Consider the following 19,530-nt stretch of genomic DNA (forward strand, 5'->3'; position numbering starts at 1 on the left):
CAGAAACAAACAAAAATGGTCTATAGATGTTCAAAGCATTCTGTGAAACCTCCAAAAATACTATAAGCAATAACAGCATGCATAGAATACGTTTTATCTCCTCCATCACTACTTTATGAAATTTATTATTATAAAAATACTATAAGCAACAAGAGAATGGATAGAATAGATGTTTGGTCTCCTACATCACTACTTTAAAATTTTTTTTTTAATTTATAAAATTTATAAGTTTCATGTATCTTTAAATAACACAGTTATGCCACTCTATAAATCACCTTTACATGAACATTTAGAATATATCCATAAAGGAATATTTCAAATAATATCATATATCAAACATAAGGAAACTTCAAATAACTGTTTGGCACTAGTATTAAAATGCATGTCTACTCTCCCACATCCACATGATCCTCGAAAACTAAAAGCCCCAGATAATTATGGCTGTCACCTTGATCTTAGTCTCATGAGACTCTCACAGAGAACTCAGGCACATCATGCCTACACTTCAACATACAGGTACACTGAGTAAATTAACTGGTGTTGTCTTAAGCTGCTATGATTTCAGGGAAAAAATGTCAATTATTTTTCCCTTGTAAATTTTTTCCTAATTTAGGTAATTTTTTTCTAAAATTGGGCCTCAGTGAGTAAAAATAAAAAGGCAGACAGGTGTGGCAGATTCAGTATAACTCAGGAATTTTCCGTTATTATCCCAGAGGTACAAAAACTGAGGCTGCCCACTGTTATAACCATACAAAGGTTTCTTAGTTGTATCTTTTCTATGGAGTTTACTCTAATGAAAGTGATGCCAAGTTTGTCTATGGGTGAGGCAGCTGGAAATGGACCACCATTGTTTATAAAAATGTTTGGCCTTCATTAGGAAACTTAATCCAAAACCCAAAATCCAAAATAAATTAAGATAATGTGAAAAGCATAGTGAGATTCTAAATTTATCTTAATCCTTAGCTGTCTGCTACAGAATTAGTTTCAAGTCCTTGTCAATATCATCACCACCAATCAAAGGACACAAAGCCCATTACGAAGAAAACCTTTAAAATTTTTCAGAGTACAATTTATTACAATAGCATTAGATACTCTGTAATAATAGCATCTCCAATATCACATCTATTTTGAATAATAATTACAAAATGCCTTTAACCAAATAAAATAAAGTTCGATTCACTGAATGTTTATCTTCTTTTTAAAAAAAAAAGACATTCTATAATCAAGAAAAGGTCACCAACTTAAAAGGTTAACAAATATAAAAATTTTACCTCACTTTCAACTTTCTAGCTTTATCAACAGATCTCTTAAATCTTAGGCAGTTACTAATTCAAAATTAATGAATTGCCATGTAAATTATATGTTCAGTCCTTTATAATAACTCCTATTTATGAACTGTGAGAAATAAAACTCTCCTACATTTTCCTACTAAAAGCTTTTGTATATGCTTTTTTTTTCTTTTTTCATGTATTTAGTCGTCAAATGTATACTTAGCATTGTGTTCCAGATATGGTACTAGATACAAGAGATTCAAAAATACAAGAAAGATTCCCCAACGTGGAGAATCTCATCTCTATTGTTACAATAACGACGGTTTAAAAATTAAAATACAATATGCTAAATACATAGACAAGCCATTATTACTGCATTTACACTGGATGACTATACACCATACTATTATTAACACTGGTTTTCACTGAAGGATAGAATTATACATGGGTTTGATTTTGTTTTTAGATCATGTTTTCTAAATTAACAACAATGAAATATATGACAAAATAAAGCTATCCAATAAAGTCCAATCGAGTTATTTGTTGAGTGTTTTGGGGTAACTTTTTTTGTTTCTGACCTCTTCTTTATGAATAGAAATAAGAGTAAAGAGATTTTTTTTCAAAGACAATTAAAAATATGGAACGCTTCACGAATTTGCATGTCATCCTTGTGCAGAGGCCATGCTAATCTTCTATGTATCTTTCCAGTTTTAGTTTATGTGCTGCCAAAGCGAGCAATGTAGATATATACTTCATACTTGTAATATAATTCATCAGCAACAAATTTAATTGTATCAGAAATGAAGTAAAACTATATATGTAATTAAAATTGCTCCTGATACAGTTAGTTACACCTAACTACTAAATCAAAAAAAGACTGCCAATCTTATCTGAACTTTTGTAGCACAATCTTGCTAAGTTTCTTCCTTTCTGAACCCTCTTAAATGCCACTCTCTACAGTGTTCCACCTCTTCCACTCCAGACATCCCTTTTCAGTCACCTTTATAGGTAATTCCCTTCAATGTTTTTTCCTTATTCTATAAAAGTTCAGTATTAAGTATCTCATTTCTTACTGCATACACTTTTCTATAGATAAGCCTTTAGCTACTACCTGTATGCCCACATCTATAGCTCCAACTCCAAATTCTCCCCTAAGTCTCAAACCCTTTATCTGACTGCACATCTCTACCCGGATGTCCTCTACTTAACCTTCTAATTTCTGTATAAGTCTAATTACATGAAACAGAAGTTGGTGTTTTGATTTTTTACTTTGCTTTTCTGTTTTGAGTGTCATTGCAACTACTGTATTGTAAAGGATGGGAAATAATTGCATATGTTAAAAAAATAATAAAAATAAAAACCATAAAAAATAAATAAATAAATAAATAAATTCCACATATGACTGAAAAAAAAAATAAATGCAGTAATGGACAAAGCTGTGCATGTCAGCTTTATCACTCAGCCTAAGCCTCTCCTTATCTTGGTCTGTCTTATCCTCCCCTATCTTGGTAAAGAGGAACATCATCCAAGAAAGCTTTTTTTTTTTAATTTATAAATCTGATTTAACAGGGTCACCTGGTTGGTTCAGTTATTAGAGCATGTGACTCTTAATCTGGGGGTCATGAGTTTGAGCTCCATGCTGGTGGCAGAGTTTGCTTAAAAAATTTTTTTTTAATTTAAAAAAGGAATCCAAAGTTCCAAAAGCTAGAGTTAGGCTTTAAAATTACTTGTTGGGGTGCCTGGGAGACTCAGTTGGTTAAACATCTGACTCTTGGTTTCGGCTCACGTTATAATCTCACAGTTTGTGAGATCAAGCCTCACATCAGGCTGCATGCTGACAGAGCAGAATCTGTTTGGGATTCTCTCTCTGCCTCTTACTGCCTCTTCCCTGCTCACAAATTCTATCTCTCTCTCAAATAAACTTTAATAATTAGTAATTATATACTGGAAAGACTGGAAAAGACAAAAAACCCTAAAATAACCAAATTTTTGAGAAATATTTAAAATTTTTTTTAAAAAATTTTCCATTCTCATTTAAAGTTGAATTAATAATAGTTTTTGAAAGTGGCAGAATCACTAGATAACCCACAATAATAACTTAAGTAGCAATTTTTCAAAAAGGTCGCACAAGTTTAGGGTAGTAATTCAATGGTGGGGTGGCACACTCTTGTCTTCTTACTCCCAGCTAACTCACGCATAATACACGCCGGAGCACAGACTGTGTTTGGCCTCCTTTACCTTACAAATAATCAACAATGATTATAGCTGCCAAACATCCAGATGATCAGCCTCAGGTGGACAAAAAAGGGGAATATATCAAATATTCAACTGAACCACGCATGTTCAAAACATTAAAAATAAAACGTACCTTTCTTCTTTGTCCAATGTTTTCTTCTCCGCTGCCGTGACTTTTTTAGGTGGCACAGGAGGGGTCACTTTTCTACATATCTCTTCAATGATGCGCTTGTTCATTCTGCTTTGCAACGCAGCTTTTAGTAAAATCCTTTCTACTGCAGTTATACCATCTCCGTGATTATATTTAGGGATTTCTGGTTGGATTAAAATTTCTATATCATCAAGCCAAGGAGGATAGTACGAGTTTTGTTTTCCTGAGAGTTTGTGATGAAGTTTAATCAGCAAAGACAATATGCTTTCTTTAATTTCCAAAATGGCTGTAGTTAACTGTGGAGCTGAACCAGGAGCAGACCATTTACTTGAAGTTTTGGGACGAACCACCTGATTTGCTTCGCTGCTACTGCGATTGATGATCTCCTGAAACTTCTTCCTACGCTCTGCTACTAAGCTGAAAACTTGAGCTGTACCAGAATTCTACCATTAAAAAAAAAAAAGAAAAATCAAGAGAAGTCATTCAATGTTAAGTGTAAGAACATATTAGTACAACATTTCCCAAAGGGAAGAATGTTCGACGTTCCATCCAAAGATTTATTTAATAGATTTACTCTTTAAGTAAATCTGTCCCTTTACCTCTCTTAATCAAATATATTTAGTCTCACTCAGTCTGGAAACCATTTTGGGGAGGAAGGAGGTTATCCACAATAACACCTCTTTCTCAAACTCCTAAGCCTGTCTACCAGGGAAAAGAGACAAAGCTTGAGAAGTACCTATAACCATGTTAAGGAGGAATCATACATGAAGTTCCTCACCAGTTTATAGGAATGAAAGATGTTCCACCCAACATTCATCAAGAATACTATACTCTTCTAATATAATATTGTGCATCAACTATACTTTGTGGGAAAAAAATACTATACTCTTTACTAACTGCTATAAGACTGATACATTTCTAGTTAAGTAAATTATAAATGAATTTTTCCTAAGTTGATGAATCTCAACTACTAATTAGTTTCATTTTTAAAGAACTTCAAAGTTGAAAAATTACTTCTAATAAATGCTTAGTTACTAAAATGATATATAAAGATGAAAAATCAAACTGGTCTGTTTCATATTTGAATAATTCACTTGAACAGATTTTTCAAATATTTCCCTCAATAATTTCTTCTAAAAAACCTTTTTGTTAAAACAGTCAAACTGCATCAGAGCTCTTAGAAATCGTCTTTTAATTAAGATACAAGTCAGTTTAATGGATTTAATTTTTTTAAGCAAGCACAGAAAGGATGCTCCAATATCCGCTGAGCTTTCATGAGCTAAATTATAGTATATGCTATTTTTTAACATCCAAATTGTTTGTCAAAGTACTCTCTACCATTACTAGAGGCAAAAGTCCCTCTGATTAAGATTACAATTTAATCAAAATTCTTTATAGTGTTCGCAGCAAACACATATTGTCAAAGGCAAAGGAATCGCCCCTACATGGACTCTGCTAAGAGAAACCTCTGATTCAGTGCTCTCTATCCACACAAAAAATAGATTGTAGGAATGAGAGGTATTTAAACTCAGTTACTTGGCATGTCATCTCAAGATTTTTCATTTCTGCCTTTTAAAAATTAGTTAATTAAAAGCTACATGCAATGAAAGAGCTAATTTTCAAAATAAATCCAAATAAACACTATATTAAGATTTTTGTGGGTTTATTTCATCAAAGTTAATTAATTGCCAAAGAAGCAAAAAAAAAAAAGGGGGGGGGGATCTGTCAATGGGCATGCTGCCAGCAGTTAAAGATTAAATTTATTTTGATTTAGGAAACATCCATTTTTAAGATATTAGTAACAATGAGAAATGCAAACAAACGCAAATGTGCTGCTGATTATTGGTCCAAAATACTAAGAAAAAGTCACTAATAAATACTCAGTATTATTTTTTAACTTCAATAATGTGAATTTTCCTTAAAATTTGAGCCTAAATCACCATATAAAAGCACACACATGTTAAACTTAAAAAATATATAACCATATTAAACACACACGTATACACACAAATACTTCAAAGTGTTTTCCGATTTCCAGTTAGAGCCATATCGCTAGTTAATGCAAGTATCATATATATATCTACCTCTCTCTGAAGAACTTTAGGCCTCCGTGAACTCTGGGAGATTAAAGGGAAAAGATGGGTGAGGCAGAAGTTGCTTAGACATATCAGAGGAAACAAAAGACAATTTAAAGTTACCTACAACCACATTTTTCTTCTGAGTGTCATAGTATGATCTAAACCACATGCCCCAACATAACGCAAAGCCTTTCCTTTTCCCCTTTCTTCTACACTTACATGTAAGGAACTCAGGCTGTCAGAGCTGGTACTCGCAGGGGAGTCTCTCTTCACTTCCGGAGCAGTCTCTGGAACTCTCACCCTAACATAGTTTATAAAGTGTCGCATGTTTGACACTAAGTTACTGCCAGGAAACCAACTGTCATGACAACGTTCTGGTCCACACACTGAGTCCTAAAACATGAACATAATGAATATGAAACCTTGCAAAGTCAGGTCTAAGGTACAATGGAGACGTAACTAGCCCAAATAGTCATCCACTGATGGTCTTATCTCTGAAAACTTTACAGTCTCATCTTCAAATTATAAAGCGCTAATAAACCCAAATTCAAACATAAAATACAAGAATAAATTTCTTAATACTAATGTAGGTAAGGCCAATGGAAATCAGCTAAATTTCTCCTGAAAAAAAAAAAAACACTTTTCGATCTGGAATACTTAACAATACAGAGTATTTTTCAGTACCCATTAGTAATGACTTCACAATACTGTCATATAATGCTGATTTGGACTAATTGTAGAACAAAGTCGAAGAAATCAACCAAAAGTATAACCTCATCGTAGAAAAATATTAATGATCTTGTAATATCCATGAAAGAATATACATTGACTCGACTTAGACAACAGCATACCGCCTAGTCTTTTAGTTTGTCTTTTGCTGTTTGAAGGTTCTACAGTAATTTGTCTTTTTAGAGAAAGGAGATGAGGGGAATATTATATTTGCAAATCATTTGTAGTATTAATTGTTTTTATGGAAGTGATACTTCTGAAGTCCTGAAACATAGTAACAACCTGTATTCTCTCTCTCTCTTTTTTTTTTTAAGTAGGCTGCTTACCCGGCATGGAGCCCAATGCCAGGCTTGAACTCACAACACTGAGATCAAGACCTGAGCTGAGATCAAGAGTCAGATACTTAACCGAATGAGCCACCCAGGTGCCTCTAACAACTTGTACAGTATTCTTTTTTTTCCGTCTTTTTCCATTTTATTTATTGATTTACTGAGGTGGGGGAGGGGTACAGCACAAAGGAAGCAGAGAGAAAATCCCAAACAGGCTTCACACTTGGCATGGAGCCCAATGAAGGACTCAATTCCGTAGACCCTGGGTCATAACCTGGGTGGAAATCAAGTGTTGGACGTTCAAACAAGTGAGCCATCCAGGAGCCCTACAACTTGTACTCTTAAGTACTTTAAAAATTCTCCCATAGGACAATATTTACTTCATTAACTTAAAACCTTTACAGAAAAATTTGCCACTCAAAATCAATCCCTAATCAAATTATGAGACTTTGTAGACTGAAGTCCTAACATAACATTTACAAATAATCAATGTTATTAGCATAACACTAAAACTGCATTAACCTATTTCTTAGATGCATATATATTGAGTTACAAATTTCAAATTCAGTAATTTCATATGTAGAGTTTAATGTATCAGCGACACCTCTAAAAGAACATATGCACTTGAAAATCAAGGTGCCTGGGTGGCTCACTTGGTTAAGCGTCCAGCTCTTGGTTTCAGATCAGGTCATGATCTCGTGGTTCACGAGTCCCACATGGAGCTGTATCCACAGTGCAGAGCCTGCTTGGGATCCTCGGTCTCCCTCTCGCTCTACCCCTCCCTTCATGTTGTCCCTGTCTCTCTCAAAATAAATTTTTAAAAACTTAAAAAAAATCAAAAAGGGCCTTTTACAGTAGTTCTTAAGAATAGCTAATTAGTATGATGAATCCATAAATACATTTCAAGATAACATACTACCTTTGTTAAGGCATTTCATAACTTTAGTATTTAAAAATAAAAGACACTTACTTACCTCTTCATCTGATTCCTCTTCAGCTGAATTTTCAAGTCCTAATTCAATCAGATATAAAACCATGCAGAGTACGTGTTCTGACAGATTTTGATGATCCATCAAAATCTTTAAAAAGGGAAAAAATGCCTCATAATTACTTTTTCCACAAAATTATCTTTAAGTATCCAAAATATTTTATGATAGATAAAAATAACATAATCATACATATTTAAATAAATACACCACATGATCAGAAAGTAAGTAAAGCTACACCTTGGTGAAAAAGACAAACTAAAACCAAAAAAATAGGTTCCTTTTCAAGATCACACAGTCTTTTAAGCAGTACCTAGAAAAACCGGTTCACTGATTCCTAATGGTAACATAATAAGTAGTCTATTAAATCCATTATTATAAATATAGTAGTATCTATAAAATAATTTAACAAAAATATTTCACACCCTCATTTGCTGATGTTCTTTTCTGATGACAAAAATATCAGATAAATAAGTGTACTAAATAGGATAATTCATGCAAACGTGTTTGGCATAGCACCTGGCATATAACTGGGAGGAAAATAAATGTTTACAGAATATTAATGTTCTTAAAATATTTCTAAAATTAATGTTTTCAGCCCGAGTATTTTTTGAGGTTGAGTAAATGTATGTGTTAGTCTTTGGTTTATGGGTGAGAAAGCAAAAAGAGATGCAACCCATTAAAAAAGAGGCTTATCTGAGGAAACATCTATAAATCTGACCTTATATGGATTATACATTGCAAGCTAAACATCTTACGCAGGATTTCAGGGCCAACCTACATCACTCATTCAATATGACACAACAAACTACTAACCAGAAGTTACCTAAAATACCTAAGGAAAAAAATGGCTGGGCAGCCATCATGTTGTCCTTATTCCAAGAAAGCAATCTAGCCACACGATGGAAGGCGTAAGAGGAAGAGGTTGTTCGAGGAGTGGCCTTGTCAGCTGCAGGTGAGATTATACAGAGTCCAAAAGAGGACATTCTAGGAGGGGCCTCATAGAAACTGCCCAAAAGGCTGAAAGGCTTAAAAAATAGACTTAATCACTTAACAGATAATTTATTCTGAGTAAAAAATAAAAAGACTTTCAGTTCACTGCCTTTCTAATGTTTATTTTGACTACTGAGAAGGCTTTTCTGTTCATCTTTTGTGTGGCACAGTGGTGAGGACTTTTTAAAAACCTGTTTTATACAAATTCTGTATATACCTACTATTTGACCTTGAGCAACAGATTCTGGCCTTAGTTTTCTCATCTTTAAAACTAGAACAATAGACCAGAACTGTTTTGAGGATTACAGAAGTTAACAACTGTAATTTGTATGGTACAGTATGTATCAATTGGTGTCCAACAAACAGTACGCAGGTGGTGCAGATGGTGAGAGGAGCAGCAGCGGGAGGAGGGGACTGACGGCTGGGAGGCAACGGCAGGTCATCCTTTTTCATCCGTTAATTTACAGAGAGGAAACCAAGGCTCAGTCACACATCCAGCTAGTATCAGCAACACCAAACAGATTTCAGACTCCCAACTACACTGCCTCTTCTTGATAAATAAAACATTACTAATTAATTTCAAATAAATTTTGGCTTGGGGCACCTGGGTGGTTCAGTCAGTTAAGCGTCCGGCTTCAGCTCAGGTCATGATCTCACAGTTTGTGGGTTTGAGCCCCATGTCAGGCTCTGTGCTGACAGCTAGCTCAGAGCCTGGAGCCTGCTTCAGATTCTGTGTCTCCCTCTCTCTCTGCCCCTCCCCTGCTCGTGCTGTCTCTCTCTCTCTCTCTCAAAAATAAATAAAACATTAAAAAATAAATTAAAAATAAATAAAAAATAAATAAATTTTGGCTTGAAATCCTATGACATTATATCTTACAGCTTCCAATGAGTAACTTTGCTAAGAAAAAAAATGACTTTCTAAGAATAATTTTCTGACAAGTTTTATTAACATGTTCCATATTAATGTTTTTTAGCATTTAACATGGCAGGAGATGACACAACTTATTGACACTGATGCTTAGAAAGTTGACTTGCCAGTGCAACGTCAATTAGAGTTTTTCTATTATTACTAAAATCAGAAAAGCTATTATAAAGTTGAGACTTTTAAAAATTTGTCATAATCTTGTAACAACTAAAACGTTGCTTTTCTATTTTTGAGAAAGTTCTATTTTTTACATTAAGCAAATGAAAAGACTGAAAAATATAACCTGAAAGAACACAGCAGTAAGGCTCCCTTAATTTTTAAAATATGAATTACTGACCTATTACTTATTAATTGATATCACAGTAATCAGCTTCATCATCTAGTTATTTAACCTCTAAAACTCAGTAAGTATGTCTGGAAAGTAAGAATAACAAAACTTTAACTCATAAGGATTTTTGTTAAAATTAAACAAAGTAAATATATACAAAGCACCTAAAACAAAATTTGGTACAGGTTAGCAACCAAAAAAATCTGTAAATATAAGTATCTAATAAAAAGATCTATCTTTTTTGTTGAAGAAAAGAATATTTTAAATCATTTTACTGAATAATGATTTAAATTAATGAAATTAATGAAAATAAACAATTTGAAGATGTTATTTAAGTCACATGTCTAAAATTTAACAGGAGTAACTTATAAGTAAAATGAAAAAGTGGTCAAGAGGTAGAACTGAAAGAATGGAGGATACACAAATTTAAAAGTATTCTTTCACTACATAGCAAACACTGAGGAATAAAACCAATGTCTCCTTAACTAAATGCACTGTATATGTCCTTAAGTAATTAAAAAATGTGTATATAGTAATTGGAAATCTGCATAAAAATATGCTTTCTAAAAATTTATTTTAGTTTTTCAAATTCTAATTAGGAATAAGAAACAAAAGGTTTTATTTGTATCTAACTGTATGTTTATCACGTCTATAGTTGCTTCATTGATACCTATACTTATTTTATCTACACACAAGTATACAGTTCTTTCATCTTTCATCTCTTATTCATATTAAATCATAAAATGCTTGTTATGTATACACACACACTCCACAATATTATGAATATAATTTCTGAGTACATACCTATGTTAGCTAATATATAAATAAATCTGTTTTATACAACAAAACCCAAGAACAATACAAATTCTAGGTAATAAGAAAGTAAAAGTATCTTTTTAGTTTCAAAGGTATTTACCAACACAAATTCTTACTGATACCACACAGAAAACAATTCAGATTCCTCCATGTCCTATTCCTGATCAGAGGAAAAAGCCAAGAAAACAACCCTAAACACAGGGCCACTAGCCCTTATGGCTTAGTTTTGTCACTTTAATGGATTCTGGTAGTTGTTTGGTCCCTATTGTTCATTCCATCCTCTTGTCGTTTTATAGTATTTCACTTTTTGTTGTATAGGAGCCACAAACAAATATTTCTATCTGAAACTGGAATGATGAATAGTTTCCTACAAAGAATGGTTTAGCTTCTCTGTTTTCAACTTAGAATTCATATACATATAATTATGAAATATCCTCATACATCTCTAATATATAAATACTCTTGGCTTTATAAGTGTTACTTTATGCAAATATTATGTTAACACTCGTATTTGAAAATATGGAAATAAGTTCTAATCTCAGTCTTTCTATTCAAATTACTACTGTACCTTGTAAAGCAGAGTGAATAGCACAATGTGTAAAGTTTTACAGTGCAAAAGTCTCATGAGACCTTTATAGCTGGGATGGAGTGGTGTCCTTTTCTTATAGGGAGGCCAGGGATTTCCAGGGAACTTCCCACTCTGTTTTAAACTGTAAAAAGAAAGCAAAACAACAATTAGAAGATAAAAAAAATTAGATGATAAATTCAATATTAAACTATGGTTTAAATAGTGATTTATAGATACTAATTTTTATCATATTTTTCTATGCAATACTATTTTTAAATGTTTGTCTTTATTTTATTTTGAGAGACAGAGACAGAGAATGAGTGGGGGAGGGGCAGAGAAAGAGGGAGATATAGAATCAGAAGCAGGCTCCAGGCTCTGAGCTGTCAGCACAGAGCCTGACGCAGGGCTTGAACCCATGGACTATGAGATCATGACCTAAGCCAAAGTCAGACGCCCAACCGACTGAGCCACCCACGCACCCCTATGCAGTACTATTTTTAATCAAATTGCTCAAAAATGCCAAACAGATATCTATTCTCTCACAATAAACATAACTATTTTCTTTTTATATCAGATAAAAAGAGTAGGGAGTCCTGGAGCCAAAAACTTGAAAAAATGGGGAGAATTGGAAATGTTAACAAAAGGAAACAGAAAGAATACAAAATAAACCACTAAACAAAGAAATTTCCAGTTGAAACTAGTGAAAAAAAAGATAACCAAAAAATTCTCTCACTTAGGAACTCCTGGGAAACCTGGATAAAATACAAAATGTAATCTTTTTAATGCAGATTTCAACTCACAAAAAAGAAAGTGAAATTCCCCAGTTACCAGAAAAAGATGAAGGAATTAACAACGAGTACTAAATATGTGTTTACTGACGGTTTCAAGTCCTTAAGTAGGCAGATCTCAAGCTACTGGAACTGAGATTCCACATAAAGCTGACACCTTTGAAAAGCTTTACCCTCAATGAAAGGGTAACTCACTAGGAGATATAAGAGAGCTAGTCTGTCTCTTCTGTGAAGAACAGCCTCCCCAGGAAGATACTAACATTGATTTGTATACAAATCACGGCAGATTCAAAATATAAAAGGCAAATGCTGACAAAATTACAGAGAAACTGACAAATACACAATAAAATAGAAGATATTAACATATATCTGACAGAAAGCCCAAGAAAAATAAATCAGTAAGAATTTCGAAGATTTTCAACAACATAATTAACAAGCGTGAACCAAACGCAAATAAAATACACCCAATTAATGAAAGAATACATATAATTTTAAGTGCATGTAGAACATTTATGAAAATTTATAAAATACTAGGATTGAAAGTAAATTTCAAAAAATACCAAAAGAATGGATATATGGGCCACAACCACAAGTCAAATAAAACTAGAAATCCAGTACACAATAACTCAAAACTTCAGACAGGTAGACATTTTATAACACAATGTCCTTAGAAATTCAGAAATAATTATAATCATAATAGGAAAATTTTAAATTAGAACCTAAACTATACAGAAAAAATCATGGGATACAACCAAAGCAGTGCTTAGAAGGAAATTCCCAGCATTAAATGTGTGTGGTTTTGTAAAAAGTCAAAATCTAAGTGTCTAAGGGAGAAAAATCCAAATTAACCTGAGAGAAGATATAATAAAGGAAAAAGAACAAAGTAGAATACAAGGGGGAAATAAACAACAAAATCAAATGTTTGTTCTTAAAAAAAAAAATAGTAAAACTGGCAGTCCTCTGATAAGACTAGTCAAGAATAAGTAACAACAAACACAAATAAATAATAGAAATAAAGAGGCAAAGACAATTTTTTATTATATACTTAAGACAAAGTATTTCTTAGAAATATATAGCTTGACAATCCATCTCAAAAAAGAATAAAAATCCTAAGACTATCAGCTTTAAAGAAAGTGAATCAGTTTTAAATTACACTTTCTTCAAAAAAAAAAAAGAGGGGGGGTGCCTGGGTGGCTCAGTCAGTTAAGCGTCCAACTTAGGCTCAGGTCATGATCTCATAGTTCGTGGGTTCAAGCCCGCGTCATGCTCTGGGCTGACAGCTCAGAGCCTGGAGCCTGCTTCAGATTCTGTGTCTCCCTCTCTCTGCCCTCCCCTGCTTGTGCTCTCTCTCTCTCAAAAATAAACATTAAGAAAACTTAAAAAAAAAAAAAGTACACGAGAACCAGGTAAATAAGCAAGTTCTATCAACTTCAAGAAACAACAACATAAATAAGAATGAAGTTGGACCATATGTAAAATTAATTCAAAATATAGCAAAGACTTAAATATAAGAACTAAAACTATAAAACTCTTAGAAGAATAAAAGCATAAGTCTTTGTAACCCTGGATTAAGCAATGAATATGACACCAAAAGCACAAGTAACAGAAGGAAAAAATAAATTAAACTTCATGAAAATGAATTTTTGTGCTTCAAAAGATATTCAAAAGAGTAAAAAGACAAGCTACAACACACAGAAGAATAGAAAATGTTTACAAATCATATTTCTGATAAGTTAGTATTCATAATATATAAAAAGCTTTTAAAACTCAATAATAAAAAGCTAATACAATTAAAAATGGGCAAAGGATCTGGACAGTTCTCCAAAGAAGATAAACAAATGGCCAATAAACAAATGAAAATATGCTCAACATCATTAGCCATCAGGCAAAGGCAAATCAAAACTATAGAGATACCAGTTCACACTCACAAGGATAGCTACAATCAAAAAAACCAGATTACAAGTGTTAGTAAAGATAAGGAAGAATTGGAACCCAAATAAACTGCTGATAGGAATGTATAATGCTTAAACTGCGTTGGTAAACAATCTAGTAGTTTCTTAAACAATTAAACAAAGAGTTACCATAAGGCACAGCAAATTGACTCACAGGCACATACTCAAGAAAAATTAAATATGTCCATACAAAATTTTATTCACAATAGTTCATAACACTATTCATAATAGTCCCAAAATGGAAAGAACCCAAATATACATTAACTGATAAATGGAAAAACAGTGGATATCCTCACAATGGAATATTACTTGACAATAAAAAAAAATGGTATTGATACATGCTAGAATGTAGATGATCCTTGAAAATATTATGTTAAGTAAAAGAAGCAAGTCACAAAAGACCACATTGACTTCCATGTATATGAAATGTCCAAACCAAGTAAATCCACAGAAACAGAAGGTAGATTAGTGGTTACCTAGGACTGGAGGTTTGGGGGAAATGCGTAGTAATTGTTAATGAATAATGGGAGTTTCTTCTTAGAGTGATAAAAATTTTCTAAAATTATTATGGTGATAGTGGCCCAACTCTGTGGAATATACTAAAAACCACTAACTGAATAGTACTTTTTAAATGGTGAACTATACTGCAGGTGAAATATATCTAAATAAAGCTGCTTAAAAAAATGTTTTTAAGAAACAGATACTCTCCATCTCCTGACATAAACTTTAGAAAAGAGCAAAAAGATAAAAGATACACAAATAATTCTATGATGTTAATATAACCTACTAACAATATGAAAACAACATGATTAAAAAACTTCTAAGACTATCTTATAAGATGGGCACCTGGGTGGCTCAGTAGGTTAAGCATTTGACTCTTGACTTTGGCACAGTTCATGAGTTTAAAGCCCCGTATCAGTCAGGCTCTGTACTAGCAGCATGGAGACTGCTTGGGATTCTGTCTCTCTCTCTCAAAATAAATAAAAATAAACTTAAAAAAAAAAAAAGACTATCTTATAAGACCATACTCCAAGGAGTATAATGGGGAAAAGATGCTTAAATCAGTGAGTCATATCAAGCAATACTTTTTTTCACGTGCATTACGACAAGATTGGGTTACTCCAATAATGCAAAGATATTTGGATTGTATACCATCATCTACAGAGATGCAAGAAAATCACTTAGTAAAATTAAAAACTCAATCATAATAAAAATTCCTAGGAGGCTTGCAATAAAAATAATTTCCTCAATCTGATAATGGGTAGCCACAAAAGCACTAAAGTAAACATTATAATAAAGTATAATAAAGTAAACATTATAATGGCGACACATGGAGAGTGTTAGGAACAAGACAAGAATGCTTTTCATTGCTGCTATTATTATGTACTATAGTTGAGACTCTAGTCACCAAAGACAAGAGAGTATGTAAAAAACAAACAAAATCACCATTATTCCCAGATTAGTTAATGGTCCACATAGAAAATCTTTAAAAAGCTACAAATTATTACAACAAATAAGAGCTCCCAAATCAATTGCATTCTTATTCATTAGAACAAAAAGAAACTATAATTATAGGAAATATAGCATATATCTATAAAAATTATAATTCTGAATGAATCTAACAAAAGATAGTCAAAATTTTTTCAATTTTATTGAAAGAAATTTAAGATGTCCTAAATAAAAGGAGATACACACTATGTTCATACGTGGGAAAACATACTACTGTTAGAATGGCATTTCTACTGACTAATGAATGGCTAAAGAAGATGCGGTATGCATATACAATAGAATATTACATATCCATAAAAAAAGAATGAAATCTTGCCATTTGCAATGACACAGATGGAGCCAGAGAGCATAATGCTTAGTGAAATAAGTCAGTCAGAGAGGGACAAATACCATATGATTTCACTCATATGTGGAATTTAAGAAACAAAACAAGCAAAGGGGAAACAAGTAAGAAAGAGAGACAACACAAGAAACAGACTCTTAATAACAGAGAACAAACTGATAAACCGATGGTTTCCAGAGGGGAGGTGGACGGGGGCATGGGTTAAATAGGTGACTGGGGATTCAGGAGAGCACTTGCTGTGGATGAGCACCAAGTAATATATGAACTGCTGAGTCACTATATTCTATACCTGAAACTATTAAAACACTGTACATTAACTAACTGGAATTAAAATAAAAATTTAAAAAAGAGATGATCTAGATAATTTCCCTCAGCACAATTTCAATCAAAATCCAACATGTTTCATCATTAAATTTGATATGATCATCATAAAATTCTAGGCAAAGGGCCAAAAATAAATAACTTATAAATAGAAGAGAGAAGGAGGAGGAGAAGAGTAGGAGGAGGTGGAAGAGGAAGTGGGGGAAGAGGAGGAGGAGGAGGAGGAGGAGGAGGAGGAGGAGGAAGGAAAGAAACAATATCTGTGATAGTATTAGTTTACAGAATAAACAGAAGAGAAATGGATCTATATACATGATACTAGTCAACTGCCTTTATTCACAGTAGTTAGCTCTATAAAGTCACCGCAAACACCTGAACTGAATTACTCTTCCTAGGAGAAATAGAGAATTAGGCTCCTACAAATCAGGGGTCATTTTTGTCAATCAAAATCCAATTTGCAGTATATATGCCAATGTCCTTGTAAATCAAGACGGTCCCATCAACACTGAAAACCTGCTTTGAACATAACCCTTTTCTGCAGAACTCTTAGCAAGTATTTTTAAAATTCTTCCACCTCATGATCTACAGAAGCTGCCTTACCTGCAAATTTAACATTTTTCACAGTATATTACCTTTTGAAACATACAAGCCAGCCAGCACTAGCAAAGTAGGGTTTACCTTTTTTCTGTCCCTTGCTACACAGGACAGTAATTTCTTTGGCTTGCAGCCTCACAACAATGTTATCCACTACACTCTTTTGTCAGTCACCATCTCATGAGTCCACAAATTTAGCTTTTCAGCTTTTCCAGTGCTTCATTACACACTACAGTTGTTATTTTAGCACTTTCTGGAATGATCCCATATACAGATCAGTGAATTTCCTCTACCTTTTTCTGGATGTACCACATTACTGATTCATTACCACTGAACTCTTAGCCAACAGCATTATAACTTGTGACTGAATGAAGATTAATCTAACAACGAATTTTCTCTGTAAGGCACATCAAAGCCTTCTTGCCTCTAGGAATACCAGACAGTACTTCAGCACTACGTTTGGGGACCATTTTCAATAGTAAAATCACAAACACAAAGGAAAAATGCAAAAACTGCTCTAAATACACCACAAGAAGGACACTTGTTTAAAGTATGAGAGCTGACACAAGAGGACAGAACTTCGCCCTGTTCAGCCTCAGGTAGGTGTCCTCTGCATGTCCGTGCATACCTGCAAATACCCAGGAGAAAGCTTTAAGTATTAATTTGGGGTTTGAACTTTAGCAAGTAGCCAACTTTGCAAATAATGAGGATCAAGTCTATATGACAGAATTAGCATACTATAAATCAGTGACAAAGGAATGAATTGTTCAATAAATGATCCTAAAGCAACTGGTTTTCTATAGGGGGAAGAAAATAAACAAATCACTACTTCACTCCACAAACAAAATCATTTCCAGGTGGGTTAGAGATCTAACTTTAAAAGGAAAACTTGAGGCTGAATAAACTTTAGAAAACCTAAAAGAAAAACTGGCAAAGAATTATGTATACACAGTTCTCAGAGCAAGAAACATGAAGAGAAATTACTATGTTTTTTTAAAGCTCAACCTCACCTTGTAATCCGGAGAATGCAAACTAAAGTGAATTACACATTCAGCACTTGAAGTTAAAATGAAAGAATGAACATAAGTATTTAATTTTACTTGCACCCAGAACTCCAACAGAACTATGGTAATGGTATTTTTTTAAAGGATGAAAACCACAAAGATGGGGAAATTCAGAAAAGAAAAAAAATGCAAAATGTTAATTGGAAAGGAAATGAACACATGGTAACTCATCTAGTAGACCTAAGTAAGCCGAATCTCAAGAAGGCAACTGGACAAGCTGAGAATCAACCCAAGTAACACTGCAGAGCCCTCAAAAAGTCAGAAACTGACAGCACCTGGGACCTCAGTAACTGGATGTCGGGAGACAGAAGTGCTTCTCTCCCACTCAGAATTCCCAACAGAATTCTGGCTAGAAAATTCATCTCGGGAGAAGGTGAAACACAAGCACAGCTAAGGGAAGGAGGATGAGGAATTACAGTCACAGTATACATGTTGACTCAGAGCCAAGGCTTCGTCTCCCCCATTCAGTTCACAGAATAATGGCAGCCAGACCACTGCCTTCTGGGCAATATACAAAAATACTTCTCTGAGGACTGTTTCCAGACCAATGAAAAAGTTCTAAAGAGACTAACATAAAGGTTCTCAACACATCTGCTTGCTCAAATCACCCTACATTAAAGCCCGAGATCTACAAGGTACGCCAAGGTATTCCGAGCTCTTTATCATGAGCAGCTAGAGTTATCAGACATGTGAAGAATGCTCCTAACAATGGAGCCGGACAGCAAACAACAGAAAACTCAAAGAATAAACAGGTATTATGTAAGGGGCGGGGGCTAAAAACTAAAAAACTATCATTAATATACCAGAGAAATGAGTTGCATCTACAATTCAAGATAAGAACATAAAACTAAATTTGCTTAAAAAAAAAAAAAGCTGGTTTCTATATAATACTATAGTAGCTATTTATAAGCATAATTTTCAAAACAGTCCCAATAGCATATGATAGAATATTTCAACTATTCTATTCCATTTAGTGTAGATAAGCATTTTTAGTGTTCATTTTGTTTCTTTGTTTGCTAGCCCCTAAATATGCCCCTAGCACCTAGATTAATAAAGTATTCCAAAACAAAGGTTATATATTTGTTCAAGACAGCAGGTAATACATCATTTTGACTGCTCTTTTCAAAAGCACTAATAGAATAATGCAAATGAAAAGCTACACGACAGCAAAAATTTTCAAGTGACTCAAATCAACACCTAATTATTGACTAGGTTGAGGCAAAAATGGTATGTATATAAACTCATACATCATACTTTCAAACATGGGCCAGCAGTCATTAACCTTCAAGATGGGAGATAGGAAGCAACAGAATTATCAAAAATTATAGTTGAAAAAACTTCCTTTCCAGCTGAATTTAAAACAGTCACTGTATAAAAATCACATTTGTGGGTTGGAAAAGGCCTAGCCAATAGGCCAACACTGCCATTAACAAGCATTTTCACTGAACTTCTCTGGGCCACAATGTTCTCAGACATAAAATATAATGTCGATGGTTTTCCAACTGTTGGGTTTGTGTTTGTGTTGGTGTTGTTGTAGTCTTGTTTTTGTT

General features: G+C 33.6%; 1 protein-coding gene and 1 non-coding gene across 7 annotated transcripts in view; both read right to left on the reverse strand.

The window, feature by feature from the left end:
• UBR3 (ubiquitin protein ligase E3 component n-recognin 3) overlaps positions 1 to 19,530 on the reverse strand; it is a 225,109-nt gene that overhangs the window by 100,839 nt on the left and 104,740 nt on the right. For 3 of the 6 annotated variants that reach the window (XM_029934405.1, XM_029934406.1, XM_029934404.1), the window contains exons 20-24: positions 11,410 to 11,551; positions 7,768 to 7,872; positions 5,955 to 6,128; positions 5,742 to 5,774; positions 3,640 to 4,100 (exon numbers count right to left, since the gene is read on the reverse strand). In XM_029934405.1, coding sequence (XP_029790265.1) covers positions 3,640 to 4,100; positions 5,742 to 5,774; positions 5,955 to 6,128; positions 7,768 to 7,872; positions 11,410 to 11,551 — 915 coding nt within the window. The remainder of the gene's footprint in view (positions 1 to 3,639; positions 4,101 to 5,741; positions 5,775 to 5,954; positions 6,129 to 7,767; positions 7,873 to 11,409; positions 11,552 to 19,530) is intronic. The other 3 variants (XM_029934409.1, XM_029934408.1, XM_029934407.1) reach the window with 1 other exon arrangement.
• Positions 1,903 to 2,009, reverse strand: LOC115288754. The gene has a single exon (XR_003907160.1). It is a non-coding gene; the product is annotated as a U6 spliceosomal RNA (small nuclear RNA).

This window comes from Suricata suricatta, chromosome 3 (genome assembly GCF_006229205.1).
Source record: "Suricata suricatta isolate VVHF042 chromosome 3, meerkat_22Aug2017_6uvM2_HiC, whole genome shotgun sequence".
NCBI classification, from domain to species: domain Eukaryota; kingdom Metazoa; phylum Chordata; class Mammalia; order Carnivora; family Herpestidae; genus Suricata; species Suricata suricatta.